The sequence below is a fragment of the Lolium perenne genome, chromosome 5 (genome assembly GCF_019359855.2).
Source record: "Lolium perenne isolate Kyuss_39 chromosome 5, Kyuss_2.0, whole genome shotgun sequence".
NCBI classification, from domain to species: domain Eukaryota; kingdom Viridiplantae; phylum Streptophyta; class Magnoliopsida; order Poales; family Poaceae; genus Lolium; species Lolium perenne.
Window position 1 is genome coordinate 4066018 of NC_067248.2, and position 19144 is coordinate 4085161.

A 19144-nucleotide genomic window follows, 5' to 3' on the forward strand; every position below is an offset into this window, starting at 1 on the left:
ATATGATCTCCATCATCTTCGGGCATGATCTCCATCATCGTCGGCGTAGCGTCAAGGTCAATGACGCCGTCTTCATGATTGTCCTCCATGTAGCAACTATTACAACTACTTTGAAATACTACTCAACATGAAATTTAAAGACAACCATAAGGCTCCTGCCGGTTGCCACAATACAATAATGATCATCTCATACATATTCATCATCACATTATGGCCATATCACATCACCAAACCCTGCAAAAACAAGTTAGACGTCTCTAATTTGGTTTGCATATTTTACGTGGTTTAGGGTTTTCGAGAGAGATCTAATCTACCTACGAACATGAACCACAACGTTGATACTAATGTTTTCAATAGAAGAGTAAATTGAATCTTTACTATAGTAGGAGAGACAGACACCCGCAAAGCCTCTTATGCAATACAAGTTGCATGTCGAACGAGGAACAAGTCTCATGAACGCGGTCATGTAAAGTTAGTCCGAGCCGCTTCATCCCACTATGCCATAAAGATGCAAAGTACTCAAACTAAAGATAACAAGAGCATCAACGCCCACAAACCATTGTGTTCTACTCGTGCAACCATCTATGCATAGACACGGCTCGATACCATCTGTAGGATAACGTTGCATAGAAAACAAAAATTTTCCTACGGCGAACACGCAATCCAAGCCAAGATGCAATCTAGAAGACGGTAGCAACGAGGGGGTATCGAGTCTCACCCTTGAAGAGATTCCAAAGCCTACAAGATGAGGCTCTTGTTGCTGCGGTAGACGATCACTTGCCGCTTGCAAAAGCGCGTAGAAGATCTTGATCACGATCGGTTCCGGCGCCACGAACGGGCAGCACCTCCGTACTCGGTCACACGTTCGGTTGTTGATGAAGACGACGTCCACCTCCCCGTTCCAGCGGGCAGCGGAAGTAGTAGCTCCTCTTGAATCCGACAGCACGACGGCGTGGTGTCGGTGGCGGTGTAGAAGTCCGGCGGAGCTTCGCTAAGCTATGCGGGATGTGGAGGAGCGGGCGGCTAGGGTTTGGGGAGAGGGGGGCGCCGGCCACTATAGGGGTGCGGCCACCTTGGTGGTGTTTGAGGTGGCCGGCCCCCTCCCCTTGGCCCTCATTATATAGGTTGAACCCCAAGAGCTGGTGTCAAAGTCTTCGAATAATACCCGAACCAAAAACCTTCCATAGGAGGGGAAACCTAGCCCAACTAGGACTCCCACCCAAAGGTGGGATTTCCACCTCCCATGTGGGGGTGGCCGGCCCCCTATGGTGGAGTCCACTTGGGACTCCACCCCCACTAGGGCTGGCCGGCCATGGAGGTGGAGTCCCTTGTGGACTCCACCTTCCTTGGTGGTTTCTTCCGGACTTTTCTAGAACCTTCTAGAACCTTCCATAGAACCTTCCGCGACATTTTATTCACATAAAATGACATCCTATATATGAATCTTATTCTCCGGACCATTCCGGAACTCCTCGTGATGTCCGGGATCACATTCGGGACTCCGAACAAATATTCGAACTACATTCCATAATTCAAGTACTACCATTTCAACATCCAACTTTAAGTGTGTCACCCTACGGTTCGAGAACTATGCGGACATGGTTGAGTACTCACTCCGACCAATAACCAATAGCGGGATCTGGAGATCCATAATGGCTCCCACATATTCAACGATGACTTTAGTGATCGAATGAACCATACACATATATTACCAATTCCCTTTGTCTCGCGATATTTTACTTGTCCGAGGTTTGATCTTCGGTATCACTCTATACCTTGTTCAACCTCGTCTCCTGACAAGTACTCTTTACTCGTACCGTGGTATGTGGTCTCTTATGAACTCATTCATATGCTTGCAAGACATTAGACGACATTCCACCGAGAGGGCCCAGAGTATATCTATCCGTCATCGGGATGGACAAATCCCACTGTTGATCCATATGCCTCAACTCATACTTTCCGGATACTTAATCCCACCTTTATAGCCACCCATTTACGCAGTGGTGTTTGGTGTAATCAAAGTACCTTTCCGGTATAAGTGATTTACATGATCTCATGGTCATAAGGACTAGGTAACTATGTATCGAAAGCTAATAGCAAATAACTTAATGACGAGATCTTATGCTACGCTTAATTGGGTGTGTCCATTATATCATTCACACAATGACATAACCTTGTTATTAATAACATCCAATGTTCATGATTATGAAACTAATCATCCATTAATCAACAAGCTAGTTTAAGAGGCATACTAGGGACTTCTTGTTTGTCTACATATCACACATGTACTAATGTTTCGGTTAATACAATTCTAGCATGATATATAAACATTTATCATAAACATAAAGATATAAATAATAACCACTTTATTATTGCCTCTAGGGCATATCTCCTTCAGCGCTTCCACAGAGCCCAGTTAGGAGGGATTCCGAGGAAGCATTCGCAAAGAGTAATGAAAATTGCGACATGGAGGATGGAGTTGGGAGTCAGCTGATGCAGCTGCACCCCATAAACAAAGAGAAGACCGCGGAGGAAATCGTGAATGGGGGTAGAAAGGCCGTGAATGAGGTGGTCGACGAAACTGACCCGATACTCGATTGGAGGAGATGGATAGCTTTCTTCGCTGGGGAAGCGCAGCGCGTCCTTCTTCTGCATGAGCCCAAGCTTCTTCATCAAATTCAGGTCTTGGTTGGAGATTTTGGATCTCTCCCACTCCAGATCTTCAGCTGCCATCTTCGATTCCGATGTGCTGTGGCGAGTGAGCCGCGAGCGCGGTGGCATCAACAATGTTGAAAGCGCGAAGTCCGAGCGTAGATGAGCTCAGGAGGTGTTGGGCGCGACAGGGATTCTTTTCAGAGGAGAGAAGAGGTGCGGCGCAAGCGAAGAGGTGAACGAAGGAGGAAGAAGACATTATATAGAGATTTGGCGAATCAATGCACCGTTGGATGCAATAATCTTGCGGTGGATATTGCAGATATGGTTAAGGGTAAAATGGTATTTTAACTGAGAAGGAATGGAACAGGCGCTACAGTACGTGCGCCAGGAAAAATGGAGGACGTGTGTCCCCCACTTGTACGACGTGTCAAATTGGCGAGAAATTTGGGCCCACAAGACAGAGAGAGAGCAGCACTCGCGTCTTCCGGATACAACAATTGTGGTTGTTGTCAGTAATGGTGTTACTTTGACTAAGGGGAAAATCTCGACAGTGAAGATTCAGGAAATTGGCGGCAGGAAAAATTATCGATTATTTCGAGAGCCTTTGATCAAATACAAGTTTCTGCCCAAATGCTCGGGGGCTACTTTGGAAAAAAGAAAAATTCGACTATGACAAAATAGAAATTGCGGGAGCCTATGATCAAACGCAAGCATTTGTTCATAGCCTCGGGGGCTACTCCCATCGGGAGCGCTGGTCGCACACCCGATAGATGTGAAGAGCTCGGGAAAGAATGACAATATAGCGGCATAAAGCGTTGAGCCTACAACCAAGCACAAGTCCTTGGCTGTAGCCTCGGGGGCTACTCCCATCGGGAACGCTGTTCGCGTGCCCGATGAAATTATAAAAAGAAAGTGAACATATTTCGAGTTATACAAATAACTCTACATATACTCCCATCGGGAGGCAAGATAAGTCATCCGTGACTCAATAAAATGTGCTATTCCAACAGCCGAAAAAGCACTCGACAATATATTCTCAGAGCGCTAAAAGTCGCGAACAATCTCTGAATGCCGCAAAACTTTGCGAAGGTAAGACCCTAGATCCGTTCTGAGCGGCGTGGCACCGTCTCTGACGTCGGTTTGCTACTTTTTTCCGTATCAACAGATACGAAGAAAAATCCTAACGGACGCGTTAGGTACCTGATAAAATATGACTGGGACTCGACAGAATGGTAAGACCTTAAGCGGCACCTGTCGAGTTAACACCAGTATCCCGAGATCATGTCCAGGGACGTGATCTTGAAGTAGGTTTTTGCGGATTGCCACTAGAGCAGTTAACTAGTACCTGATCCGTCAGATGAACTAGCCCCAACTACCATTATCCCTGTACAATATAGAATTGCATATCCAAAGATATATGATAAGCTTGGCAAAGTTATTGAATGCTTATAAATTTGGAGATTTTCCCTGATTCTGCGATTCAAGTAAAATCTCGGGGGCTACTGACATAGGCATCCCCAATGGGCCTGCCAAAGATGGTACCCGGGGTTTACTGAAGGCCCATGACTCGAAGAATATAAAGTTCGGAAGCCCAAGATAGTGTTAAGGAAAGCTAGAGTTGTATTAGGAAATATAGACTTGTAATTTTACGGGATGGGTTAGAAACCCTCCCGGACTCTGTAACTTGTGTACTACGAATCCCTCGGCTCCGCCTCCTATATAAGGGGGAGTCGAGGGACAAAGAAAGGATCGATTCATTGTTTCACGCAACCCTAGTTTTTACGTCGTCGAGTACTTTTCGGCTGAAACCTTCGAGATCTACTTGCCCTCTACTTCCAACTAAACCCTAGTCTACAGTCTGTAGGCATTGATAAGTTAATCCCTTGTCACCGGTGCCAGGAACCTTCCGGCGCTTGGAGCTTGGCGCGCCGCTAGGACCATCACCGACTACAGGAGCCATCCGGACTCGAGAGGCCGGAGGTGCCCTGGGCTCGGCAGAGAGTGGCTCGGTATTCTCCAGCACCTGGCGATCCGGATCAGCTGAAACCGGCGTCACAGGAACGCGTAAGAGATGGGAAGCGGGTCGACGAGGGATTTGATCCTCGCTGACACTGCAACGTCAGTTACAGTGCGCATGTCACTGACAGGCACTAATATCGAGATATTCTCGACTTCGCCGAGGAGAACTTAATGACAAAGAAACCGTCGAAAAGAGGCTGGAAAAGCTCTGATGAGTTCGGTTGTTCCGAATGGGTTCGGTAAAGCACCGGCTAAGTATAACTTGAAACCAGAATGATTAATCCGGTACGTTCGGAATGGGAACCTGGCGTGGTCCGTCGGAAGGATCAGCCGGACCGCACCAGCTTCGGGGACTAATGTCGGGGGAATGGCCCCCGGTAGGCCAAGGCTATGGCAAGATTAGCCATAGCATGGTAGTAACAAACCGGATCACAGAGTGATCCGGATTCTAAAGCTAAGTTCAGCTACACTAAGCTGGTGCAAACCGGTATCCCAGGAGGGGTATACCGGAGTACGAGAAACATAAATGATTGAGGTGCAAAGGCAAAGATGCCGGAGCTCTAAGGTAAACATACCGGAGAACCGGCATCATCTCTACTATAGCCTGTCGGCACTTTAGTCAAAGATTCCTCCAAGGACAAAAGGACAAGGATGAGCGAAGCACTTCAGCTTTAATCGAAGCCCTGACGCCAAAGGAGCTGATGACGTAAAAGAAGCCGGAGGACGTCATCCGCCCCTGTTTAAAGAGGATACCGGTGTCATCTGAGGCCAAAGTGGCTTTGTAAAGTAGTTTGTCCAGTCAAAGATGCCATTAGGGTTTCTTCCCTTGTAAGCCACCCTCTCCCCTATATAAGGAGAGGGGGCACACCCCTGCGCGGGAGGTTGAGGAGTTCACAAGTTAGAGGTTCAGATTCTGAGATAATAGAGAAGGAGAGGTTCTGTAGTCCGTATATTCTTCAACCTCTGGCCATTGCCTAAGTTTAGCAACACAATCCGGTACCTTTCCTGGTTACCAAACCCTCCCCCGGATCCTCTAGCGCACATTCGGCCCCAACTTAAGCCATCCCATGGCATCTGTCTGTTCACCACGACGACACGATCGTACCTTGGATCAGCCACGACCCGGGGAATTGGCCGACGCGCGGCTGGGAGACGTTCATGGAGACCAGCCTCGCATGTTCGTCCGCCGCCGCCGCCGCCACCTTCATCGCGTTAAGCTTCTTCTCCCTTTCTGTCCTGCCGCGAGTTTCGTTCCGCCGCCGCTCCACATCCACCGCCCACATTGCGTTTGTCCAGCCCCGCGGCCTCTCTTTTGGTGCCCGCGGCTTCCTCGCCTTCGGCGCGCCATCGGCGGTGAGCTTCTTCGGCGGCATGGTGGTGGAAGGGAAGAGGAGAAGCTGCAACTGTGGGGGGGGGATGGTGGTAGCTCCTCCAAAATTCGGCGGGGAAAATGGTTCTATGCGGCGCATTTTGGAAGGAAAACGAAATAAATGGAGGGAACTACCCTTTCTGTCGCCGACAACGCGGACCCGCTCGACGTTTCACGCGTTTTTGTTTCGTCCGGAGTCCCCGATCGGGCCACGGGAAGCCAGGGATGGCCTGGGCTCTCCGGATGGATTTAAGGCCAAATCCGGGGGAAACGAGGAGCCGGGGGCACGGCTGGGCCGTTTTCATCCATCCGGATGAAAAAAGGGGTCCTGGGGCCTCCTCGGGGAGACGGCTGGAGATGCTCTAAGGCTTCCATGCGTAAACCCTGAAAGCAAAAAACTTTCAGTTTTTTTTGAACGCAGGAAGGGGTCTACGACCCCAGTGGAGCAATTTCATTAAAGCACTTGTGGCAGGTACAAATTACAGCGAGGACCCTTTTCATCACTTGCCCTAATGAACCAACTATTTGAAGATGAGTCCTCACACTTTACAGAAAGCACCCTGAAAGAAAAAGTGAAAAAGCAATCGAGTCCTTCAGTGCCTCTGCCACCCAACGCCGGCGAGCTCGAGGCGTCTCCGCCGAGCCCAGAGAGCAGGATGCTCGAATACTCTACCCCAGCGCCAAGATCCATCAGCTGGCAACCGGCGGAAGTCCGGGGACGCTCCACTTGGCCCTCCATCGGCGTCGAGCTCCAGCAGAAGAACCAGATAGCCTCCGGCCCGGAGGTTGAAAAAGGGTCACCTTTTTGACCATAGATCATGGCGACGAACTTGTTCGCCATGTGTTTCGCGCGAGGAAGAATCACTGCTCCAGGATGCCTCTCCATGGAATCAGCAACATCGGCTTCTTCCCGTATCCTCCCTTGACGCCCACCACCACGGTGGCTTGAAAGAGAGAGGAACAGGGGAAAACCACCCAGATCCAGAGAGAGGCCGACGAGCTTTATTGATGGGGCCGCTGCAGCACTGTCGCCACCCGCCTCCATCTCTGGCCACCAGAGCACCGCGAGCAGCAGCAGCGCCATAGCTGGCTGCAGGGAGCAGATCGAGCTCCCCTGCCTCCACACCCCAAATGGCATACCGCCAAGATCCACAAGGGTAGTACAAGAAACACAGAAAACCTAACCCTAGACCTATCCTATCTACTCCGGCACGTCTCCGCAGCCAACTCCGGCCGGCTATTCCGGTGGAGCGGCCTTGGATCGGCCCGGTCAATGGAGAGAGGCGACCAGGAACTGTAGCAACGCGAGAGCTGGGAAGGGGGGGAATGAAGCGGTAGCGAAAAAAACTTTTAGTTAAATAAGAGTTGTTAGCATTAAACCACCGTATTTTTAATTAAATATTGATTTTGGTATCATTTTATGTTGAGAAGCAAAAAAACTATCACATTTTTGCTGGATTTTGCAGACAAACATTAAACACAAATTGAGCCTGAATTGACAACGTTTTTGACACATGAGGTCCAGTCTCCAGGGTGACGTGGTAGCGCTTGATGGTGCATGATTCATCGTTTTGCAGATAGGTCCTAAAGTTTTGAAAGCAAATTACCCATGAGTCCCTCAAACCTTGAAGTTTTCTAAAAAAATCTCCTACTTATTTTTAAAACCTTCATAACTTTTAAATACTGATTTAAATGGAAAAACTTTTAATATGAAAAATGCTCAGAAATGTTTGAATATTTCAAATATAAACTTTGTTTTAAAACATTTATAACTTTTAAATACTAATTCAATGAAAAAACATTGATATGAAAAGTTCTTAGAAATGTAAGAATAGTTCAAATATAAACGTTTCTGATCCTTGATAACTTTTAAATACTAATCCAAATAGAAAAAAAAATTAACATGAAAGTGCTAAAAAATGTTTGAATATTTCAGGTGCAGGAGCAAAAGTATTTGCATAAGGTAGCAGTCTCACCGCACCCCCGCACGGTACATCGCCCTAATCCCGTAAGCATACCCATGAGGGGGGCGGGGCAGCGGGTCGTCCCGCGATAGGTTGTAGATGAGCAAGTGACCTGACGAAGGGAAGGGCGCGGCTGCAGGGCGAGGAGCATTGTACGGAGGGACGGGCGCCTCGCCGCCGCAAACATAGCGGCGCCAGGACGAGGCCGTCCCTACGGCAGAGGAGGACCCGAGGCCGGACCCCTCGGTGGAACCCCTGCCATCGACAGGGGCGGGAACCGCACACGTCGACGAAGGACCATCGACCTCCCGGACGCCACACGCAATGGAAGGAGGACGGCGGCGGTGAACAGATCGGCGAAGCTTGAGGACTCGAAGATGGCGAGGAGGCGGAGACCGGCGGCGGTGAACAGATCGGCGAAGCTTGAGGACTCGAAGATGGCGAGGAGGCGGAGACCGACGGCGAAGTGCTTGTGTCCGGCGATGTAGCCCGCAGGGCCGCTTGCTGCAGCACCACGTCGACAGTGGCAAAGCCCTTTGGAGTAGCAAATAAACCCAACGAACCTACGGAAACCAACCATCACCGTTACGGGACGACCAACTTTATTAAGGTATATAGCCAATTACTCTCGAGTGTTAATGGCACATGAGAAATTCAAACGGGTTGTTGGGGATGACCATTTGAAGGGTGTTGCCGGCCGGGAGCCCAGGATCGCGCCTGAACATGGCTCCAGGACTCAAATTTCAGAATCTAGGCACATGCCACGTTCGTCCAAGAACAAGATGCCAAACAAGCTGTTGAAGCAGAATTAACAAAAACAAGTGATGGGAGCCGCGCGTGGTTTGGCATCTGGTACTACGGACCTCAATTGGATCTATCATAATAGTGTCTAATTTAGTACAACTACATAGTAATAAAATTAGCTACATATTATTATTTATCATGTATTGAAGGGCGTAGCATTTTAGTAGAGACGAGATGAATATAAAAAAGAAAAAGAGAGGTTATTAAGCATAATTGATGAATTGGATATTAAACTCTTAGTGTTTCGGAGAGGGAGAAACTTCGTGAGGCTAATGAAGGTGTTAACAAACTTAGACGTGATGAAGAGACCAAATGGGCTCAGCGGGCTAAGGTTAAACATGTTCAAGAGGGTGGGAATAATACCAAATATTTTCATCTAATTGCAAATGGAAAACATAGAAAGAAAAAAAATTCAACTGGAATAAGACGAACGAACTATTGTGGGTGAAGAGAATTTGAAAGTTTATATAACAGAATACTATAAAAAACTTTTTGGTGAACCTGAACATAATTCTTTCTCCATGATGGAGGATTAAGTTGCGGATATACCACAACTGTCTGCGGAGGAAAATATTCTCTTAACTAGAGTTTTTACAGAGGAAAAAATTCATGAAGCTATTTTTCAGATGGAACATAATAAGGCTCCCGGTTCGGATGGGTTTCCCGCGGAGTTCTATCAACAGTTTTGGGACGTAATTAAATATGACCTCTTGGCTTTGTTTGATGAATTTCAAAAAGGAGAATTACCTCTATTTAAATTGAATTTTGGAGTTATTACTCTTCTTCCTAAAAAGGAAAATACGGTGCAAATTCAACAATACCGTCCCATTTGTCTCCTTAACGTTAGCTTTAAGATTTTTACAAAGATAGCCACAAATAGAATTTCTGAGTTGGCGCATAAGGTGATTTGCCCTACTCAAACCGCGTTCATGCATGGACGCCATATTTTAGAAGGTGTGGTTGTGTTACACGAAACAATCCACGAGATTCACCGAAAGAAGCTTGACGGAGTGCTTTTCAAAATTGATTTCGAAAAGGTGTATGATAATGTTAAATGGCCTTTTTTTGCAGCAAGTATTACGTATGAAAGGTTTTGATCCAAAATGGTGTGATTGGATTAAACATTTTGTGCAAGGCGGTAGTGTGGTGATTAGGGTCAATGATGATATTGGTCATAATTTTCAAACAAGAAAAGGGCTACGACAAGGTGATCCTTTGTCGCCTATTCTTTTTAACATAGTAGCTGATTTGCTGGCTATTCTTATTGCGAGAGCAAAGGAAGAGGGTCAAGTTGGGAGTCTTATACCTCATTTGGTCGAGGGAGGGGTTTCCATCTTACAGTACGCAGATGATACCATTTTATTTATGGAGCATGACATGCAGAAAGCGGTGAATATGAAATTGATCCTTTGTATTTTTGAGCAACTTTCAGGGCTGAAAATAAATTTTCACAAAAGCGAACTTTTTTGTTTCGGAAAAGCGAAAGACATGGAACATCAATATAAACAGATTTTTGGATGTGAAGTTGGGTCTTTACCTTTTAGGTATCTGGGTGTACCGATACATCATAGAAAATTGCGTAATGCAGAATGGAATCCGGTAGAGAGTCGTTTTGTTGCCAAGCTTGGATGTTGGCAAAGCAAGCTACTTTCTTATGGAGACCGTTTAGTTCTTATTAATTCAGTTCTTACTAGTCTGCCGATGTTCATGCTATTGTTTCTTGAAATACCGATTGGCGTGCGCAAGCGTCTAGACTATTATAGGTCGAGGTTTTTTTTGGCAGTCAGATGATATTAAGAAAAAGTATAGGTTAACTAAATGGAATATTTTATGTAGGCCAAAAGATCAGGGCGGTCTAGGTATTTAGGTACTTGAGTTAAGAAACAAATGTTTGTTAAGTAAGTGGCTATTCAAATTGCTCACCGAAGAAGGAGTATGGCAACAATTGTTGCACAACAAATATCTTATTAACAAAACTCTTTCTCAACTTGAGGCAAAACCTACGGATTCACCTTTTTTTGGAAGGATCTTATGCGGGTTAAGGATGTTTTCTTTAGTAAAGGTCGCTTTGTTACGGGAGATGGATCAACTGTCCGATTTTGGGAAGACGTTTGGTTAGGTGATACACCCCTATCACAGCAATATTCATCCTTATATAACATTTTTCAAAATAAAAATGTAATGGTAGCAGATGTGCTGGCTCAAACACCTCTTAATATTGGTTTTAGAAGAGTGCTGAATGACTATAGATGGGATCAATGGTTGCAATTATGTCGTAGACTTATGGCGGTTCAGCTTACTAATACTCCTGACATTTTCAAATGGAATCTTACAGATACTGGAATATTTACCGTAAAATCTATGTACTTGGACTTGATGAATGGTCATACTAGGTTCTTACGGAAATACCTATGGAAAATGAAGATCCCGCTTAAGATAAAGATATTTTTGTGGTTCTTAAATAACAAAGTTCTCCTCACGAAAGATAATTTAGCCAAACGAAACTGTAATGGATGTACTAAGTGTTGCTTTTGCGACTCTTTAGAGACTGTGGAACACTTGTTTATCTCATGTCCTTTTGCTCGCATTATTTGGCGTATGGTTTACTTTACTTTTAATATACCTCCTCCAACGAACGTGACAAATATGTTTGGCAATTGGTTGAATGGAGTGGATAAGAATGATAAAGCTAGAATTCGTATTGGTATTTCAGCTTTGTGTTGGTCCATATGGAACTGCAGGAATGATATTGTTTTTAATAGACAAAAAGGTACTAATTTTTTGTAGGTTATTTCTCGAGCTATGCATTGGATACAGTTATGGGCCTTCCTACTCCCGGAGTGTCAGCGGGGGACTATGGATACTGGGTGCAACCGGCTGCTGATGGTCGCACATGACTGCTTTTTCCAGGCTACTGGATGGCGGCATACTAGCAGAATTATGAATGGATAGCTTCTTGTCACTTTTTATTTTTCTTTGGTTGATACTTGTCTCAACCTTAGCTGGTCCGTGATTGTATTTGAATTGAATACTCCGAACTATGCAATAAATGAAATGACTGTGTGCATCTTTTGATGCAGAGGCCGGGGGTCTCCCCATTTCGAAAAAAAAAGTAGAGACGAGACGACACATTGTTCCCTGACACTATCTCTATTTCCCTGAAACTCAAATAGGCTTTCTTGTCCGTAAAACAAACAAAACGTGTGGGTATGTGCGTCTAGCCGTCTATAATCTTCCTATTCGGAGAACTGAATAAACCCCCCTTAATATAACATTTCCAGTTCTCAGCCCTCGCCAAAATAAATGATTGATTGGTCAAGTGGCTAAAAGGAACTCCTAACCGAACCCGTGCCGCTGTACAGGGTGTTAATTAATCCGGTTTCCTACCTCAACAACCAGCTCGATTCCTTCTTAGCCAAAGACCGAGATGCTGCCTGCTCATTCGGCTCCCGAGGGCGTTCACGAGCCGTTGCTTCTTGCTGCAGCCATCTTCTTCAGGTTCGCTCTATTGCCATCGATCTTCTGCCTACAAGCTGTTTAGATCCATACTTCTTTCATCCTCTTACCAGATTCTTTCTAGTTTCTCAAGCATATACGGACTTCTTTTTTTTTCAAGATTTCTGCGGCAACCAAACTGTCTCCAGCGAGTTGTTAGATCTGGCCTTCTATCGCATAGTTGTGTGAGACTATCTGAACTTCGTTTTGTTTCTGGACTAAGGATGGGGTGCGCCCTGTCGCGCCACCTTGCCGGCCATTTGCAGTTCAAATTTTTGACATGCACACGATGCATTTCTGCTGTTAAATTGTATACTTTGATCGCTAGAGCATGGTTGTGGGCATCATAGGAGATAGGTAGTCGGCCATCCTGGCCGTGGGTCCCAGCATGTACCTCCGAGAGGACTGAGTTCAAGATAACTATCCAGTTGGTCGTGAGATTAACGATGTCTTCCAATAAAGAATATTCCGTTTCTATGAGATACTAAAGTGTTAAATCTGACTGGAGGTCTTCTAATTATCCAAGTACAAATTGATTTCCTAGAACATGCATTTTTAGTAGTACTCCCTCATTCTCAGTTTACTAGTCTTCCACGTATCCCTAGGTCCCTAATTTGACTTATATAATTTAAATTATATAATACAAAAATTGTATCATTAGAAAATAGAACATCTAAACTTTCTAATGGCTGGAGATGACCTTGCGGTGGTTGCGCTGCACGGTGAGGGAGGAGGGCGGTATTAGTATATTTTCTGCCCTTATTAGATTTTGTGAAATAGGACTATAAATTAGGTTAGCTATGCTCAACTAATATCGTGTGTTCCAAGTGCTCAATTTTCACTAGTCAAGTGTCTCTACCTGCTTCTCCATTTATCTGCATTTACCAATTTTCTCAGGTAACATATATTTCTATTTTTTATTAGAGAAGGTAACATGGACAACACCACGGGGGTTCCCAAGCTTATGTCTCTCCATTTATTAGAAGAAATTACAGATCGTTTCTCTAAGCACCGGAAACTTGGAGGGGGTGCATATGGAGATGTTTATCTGGTATGATTGAAGACATTATCATGTAGTACTTGTACCAACAATTTCCTACAGTTAGATAAGGCGTTTCCATATGCATGGGAGTTGACTCTCACACATCATATATACATTCAACATCATACATTCACTCGATTATTAACTTTGTCTACTCTTTTGTGGTTTATGTTAGAATTAGTGTTGTGCTATCAGTTAAAGTTGGAATATTAGATGTTGTAGTCAAAAGCAATTCTGCCGAACCTCTATATAAAAAACACAGAAGATCACGAGGTGGCTCCGATGGTCTCGGTAGGCTACGTTTTCGGTTATACTAGGATTTAGTACATGGGGAAGAGATATGTATCGGGTTGATTACATCATGCATATACTATTTTATACTTTATGCATGTGAGATGTTTAATAGGGAGAGCGTAAAGATGGAGTGAAGATTGCTGTGAAGGTGCTCAAAGACGTCTTAGACCTTAATGATGAGCAATTTGAAAAGGAGTATCGCAACCTTGCAATTCTAGAGCACAAAAATGTAGTCCGGCTAGTTGGCTCTTGCAATGAAACCAAGGGAGAATATGTACCTCACAATGGAAGGACAGTTTTTGCTGAAAAGGCTAGGAGGATGTTGTGCTTCGAGTATATGTGCAACGGAAGCCTTGATACTTTTATTTATGGTATGATACGTGCTGCTCTACTTATATTAGGAGGTAATAAGTTAATACTGAATTAATTTTTCCCACCACAAACTTGTGGATGCTCTTTGTATGTTTATGCAGATGAATCTAATGCATGTAATTGGCATACACGCTATGGTGTAATTAAGGGGATATGCGAGGGCTTGGAATACCTTCATGAGAAACTAAAACCTGATCCTATGTGTCATTTAGACTTAAAACCAGCCAATATATTGTTGGACGAGAACATGTCACCAAAAATCGCAGATTTTGGCGTGTCAAGGTTGTTCTTAGAAGAAAAAACAAAAAAGACAAACAGTGGTCTAGGAACACTGTAAGCCAATATTTTCATGTGAACCTACATTTTCTGTATGATAAAAGCTACATTGTCCGAATAGTATCACACATTAACATGTATCATCTCTCGTGCAGTGGGTACATACCACCAGAGTACATAAACGGAGGTTTGATCTCAACTAAGTTTGATATATTCAGCTTGGGTGTCCTAATTATAAAGATAATGATGGGACGAGAAGGCTACTTCACAATTGATGAAATGTCTTCCCAACAGTTTGCTGATCTCGTAAGACAAAGTGTTGCCTTTTATCGATATCAATGTTACACATTTACGACGTTGTTGTTGTTTTAATTTTTAGGTACACATGAACTGGATGAGTAGGCTACAAGGGCCACATGCGTATTCTATACAAACAAGGAGGTGCATCGAAATAGCTCTAAGTTGTGTTGAGAAAGATCGACGCAAAAGGCCAAGTATTGGTGTAATCGTCAGTAATCTAAATCAGACAGAGTATGGAATCCAGATTTTTGAGGCACTAAAAAATGGCTTGGACCACCAGGTGCGATCTCTAATGGCATAATTTCTCTTATTTTTTTTGCCCATATCGAATAACTGTTTACAGGTGAGATGAGAAGGTACAATTGTAGTGATGTTTCCTGTATTCGGATCTCTAGCTTACTCCATACTTTAATTTATATACTCCGTCTATATCGCTGATGGAGAGAACAAAACCGTAAAAATAAACCAGATCTGGTCCGTTTGTTGCACTCAATTCAATCTCTTGCATCCCTGAGCAGGCGACAAACCAATACACTGATTTCTGCATCAAGCGGCATATGCTCGATGAGTAATTGATTTTGCACGCACGTATGTCTCTAGTTATTGATTTTGGCACAGATCATTTTTTAGTAAGCTGCGACGTGCTCATTCATACAAACAACAGGTTACAACACGTAGCACAGAACAGAACACTGGAGAAATGCCATGAAACACGAAACTTTACACATATGCCCCACAGAACAATAAATAACAAACAAGCCCCTTGGAGCCTCCGCGCAGAGCACCATCGACTCGACTTCTGAAACCGCAGGTGACACCGGAGACGAAGACGAGATTCCAGCGCACCAGGACATGGAAAAGCTTCCTCGCAGTCAAGCTGCTTTGTGGACCTCTATTGGAAGACCCTGAGCTTGTCCAGATCGTGGCACTGCCTGATCCAATCGATGGAGTCGACTGAGGCAGACAACGTCGCCCACCTTCTGTTGGATCAACCAACGCCTCGAGTTCACCGACGGCCACGCCGCGAAGGACGCCGGCCGCCAGCCCCCTGTACAGCTCCTCCACTTCTCCGTGCACGGCTACGACGGAGGACAAAATCCACAGCGGCATTGCCACTGCCGCCACGGCGACCCCGCAATGAAACTTGGCTCGCAGATTCGACTCCACCGGACGTCGGGATTGGACCAGATCTGAAGCCAACTTATTCAGCGGCGCCCCCTTTGTCGCCGTAGACAAAACCTAGCTACGAAGACTTTTCCTAGTCTACAGCTATACAAGTCCAAGTGACGGATCCGGCACCTCCCCTCCCGCCGATGAGCACGAGGCCCATGGGGGAGAGAGGATGCCGAAGCCGCCACCAGAAGCTTTTTCACCACATGGGAAGAATAAAGACTCGTCCATATACCCGGATCCAGCGGATAACTACGTGCTTAGTTGGGTACCATCGGGTGGCTGCGGACCGGGGGATCTGGGATTTGATCCCCGGGGACGCTCAGCATTACCCATTTTGTGAACTTTGGTGGTACAAATATCAAAATTAGATGGACAAAGGAGCCGACACACGACGATTCTTTTTCCATGATAGCGAAGCCGTATCATATATATACTATGACAAGCAGCGACCAATGGTAAAGGACGGTAGCTTCCTGTGCAAAGATGGAACTATGTATGTTTCTCTAGTACAAATTCCCAAGCAGAAGCTATAAAATTTATACATGTCGGTATAGAATAAATTTATGTATAGATATTTTTTTGCGGGTATAGATATATGTTTGTACTTCTGTCTGTATGTGCATGTACGCTAATTAACAGCTCTTTTGGAATTGTCTTGTAGTTGTGCCCTTGCATTTGCAATGAGAATAAGATGCTGCATATCCTCGAAAGCAAATCGATCTCTTACCCACTCCATGTTACTGACAACAGAGGTAGGGTGCACGAAGCAACAATAACGACTGCTGGTAACACGTCAACCGTTCAGGTCCGTTTTGTGTTATAGGCAAACTAAATTTAACTTGACATGCTATAGGTCAATTATACGTGCATCTCAATAACTTCTGATATTTGTTGTTTTGTTTGGTCTTTTGTTTTACTTGCTGGTATGGATGCTTATTGTGTGTATTATCCAGCAGCCGGTCAAACCGAGAATCAAGGTATGTCTCTATTCCAGAAATCTTGCTTGTCTGTGGTGAACTACTTTACGAACTACTATTTATGTAGATCATAGACTACACGGAGGCTGTGGGCTCCATTACTACAATAGATATACATTCAACAAAGCCCTGGTAAGTTGATGTCTATACCAGGTCTTTACTTTACGATTTTCTTGTCATGTAAGCAGACATTTTAGGAAAACTGTTCTGTAGTAATTTAACATATATACATAAATATCTCTTGCACCATGATTATTTTTGGGATACCATCCTAGACTACAAGTTGCATCTCCTTTTTTTTTTTTTTCTAGCTGGATCGCTCTTAGGGATTGACTGGATGAGGTGCATATGTGCAAATCATTTGAACTAAAGTCAAGTTGACCCCGATTTCAGGAAAATTCAGCATATATCTCCAGCAGGGTATATCATAAACATTACACATAGTGAGTTTTACTAAATTAATCAGATCTTCCCTTGACTTGGCCTTTTTATTCATGACGGGTATAATTAAAATCGTCAAAAAAATAAATTCCATTTTGGACAGGAAGAAATCGTGTGAAAATAGCATATAGTGTTGTCGGCCATGAGAAATTTGTTACTTACACAATGCTCTAGTCTTCACATTGGAGAAATTTCATATGACTAGCAATCACGAGCCGAGAGACAAGTCATTGTTGAAGGTCTGAACGAATTCTCTCCACCTCAATCTCATCATAGGAGTAGGTCACATTTCACGAGACAACCATATACTGTATATTTTAGTACATCACCGTGAAATACTATATGGAAATCAAAAAGGGGTAGGAGACAATTAATGACTTTGTGTATGACTGCTTTTTAAAAAACCCCACTAATTAACACGCCAGAATATATGCCTCAACCAACAACCATTAATTAAAACTACATAATCTAAGTCGTTAAAAAATGGCTACACTCGTAAAGATGAGAGTATACTCAACCACTTATTTCCAATCATGTTCTTAACTTTCACTTGGGATTTTTGTGCCACAGAGGACTAACTAAATTACTAAAATAGTCACAATCAACAATGAAATACTCGAATATGGGGATAAAGAAGCAATCACGGTATGAATTAAAAGGTTAAGATTAAGGTTACCAAATATTGGTAATTCCGGAGAAGAGTTTAGGACAGGTGCAAAATAACAATAATTAATTTATAGAGGTTTAAAAACGGTGGTGGAGATGTGTGTCTTCTCGTGGAGATGTTGAGCACAACTATTATGGACGTGGTCGAATAGATTGATGTTCCCTTTTATATTTGAGAGAAAATACTTTACCTCTTGTCTCTAGATCCGGATTCGATTCTCTTGAAGTACCAGGAAGAAAGAGATGTGTCAAAGGAACTTGAAAGACCGAGGTCTATCAATTGGCCTTGATGAAGTGGATATTACCAAAATCTAAGAAATTTAGAGCTAACTAAAACTGAAGCAATAAATGAACTTGCAAGGACTAGCCCAAATAAAAACAACATAAAACATGAAAGTACGTAATGAGTTAGACCAAAAGACACCGGAACTAGCCGTATGTTCCCGTGCGTGGTGCAACGCCATGTCTCGATTGTTGAGGCTTAGGCATGTAGCATCAAAATCTCTTCGACTTCACATTCTTATGTTTGAGCTAAGTTCAAAAGGAACTTACCTAATCACTCATGGTGTACTTGAGGTGATCCTTGGAACTTCACAAACTTCTTAAGGACGATCCACAAAAATGGAAGCTCCTAATCTACTCCTAGACAACTAGGAGATGGCAAATATTCAATAGAAATATATCATCATCTCTAGGCTCGTAGATGCTCTTGCTTGACTCTCAACTAAACCTCAATCGTGATCACAAACTTTTCCTCTCTTAAGATGGAACTCAAGAACAATAAGCATGAGAGTTTAGATGAATAACCCAAAGTTCAAACAGATGAAACTACGATTTCACTGACTAGTATCTTATATGCAGCCAACATAAAAGAGTAGTTTCTCTAAAAGATTTATAATCGAAGGCGTTGTGTTCCATATTGTTCACCCTAGGATTCGACTCAACTATCTGATTTTCGCATAGTGGATTGCTCTTAAAGAAGCACAATCATACCAGGATTGATGACTTACTTTGTACGTCCATTTTGAGAACCATTTTCCCGTATTGCCGACTGGAGACCAGATGCTACCGAGGTTTCAAAAATCATGTTTTCCCATTCGAAGGAATCCAGTCCCGGAAACATGTGAAGCGAACCGTGACCGGTGCTCATGAAATGGACAAGTCCATAACCGAATCTAGGTACCACCGAATCAAACTAGTATAACCGAGAACAAAAATTATAGTTGTCGAACAAAAGTAGGGGTAAATCCTAGAAGGAATGAATTATACACCATCAACGCCTAATTGAAAAGCATAG

The 19144-nt window shown here is 44.0% G+C and overlaps 1 protein-coding gene across 1 annotated transcript in view; it reads left to right on the forward strand.

Annotated features, from left to right (window-relative positions):
- The first annotated feature begins 12103 nt into the window (after window positions 1-12103).
- The window catches only part of LOC127326373 (cysteine-rich receptor-like protein kinase 44), a 73513-nt gene continuing 66472 nt past the window's right edge, over window positions 12104-19144 (forward strand). Inside the window, exons 1-9 of the mRNA XM_071820545.1 lie at window positions 12104-12309; window positions 13231-13357; window positions 13755-14013; window positions 14116-14347; window positions 14446-14596; window positions 14670-14870; window positions 16425-16568; window positions 16717-16740; window positions 16808-16872. Of these exons, the coding sequence (XP_071676646.1) occupies window positions 12239-12309; window positions 13231-13357; window positions 13755-14013; window positions 14116-14347; window positions 14446-14596; window positions 14670-14870; window positions 16425-16568; window positions 16717-16740; window positions 16808-16872 (1274 nt within the window). The 5' untranslated portion in view covers window positions 12104-12238. The remainder of the gene's footprint in view (window positions 12310-13230; window positions 13358-13754; window positions 14014-14115; window positions 14348-14445; window positions 14597-14669; window positions 14871-16424; window positions 16569-16716; window positions 16741-16807; window positions 16873-19144) is intronic.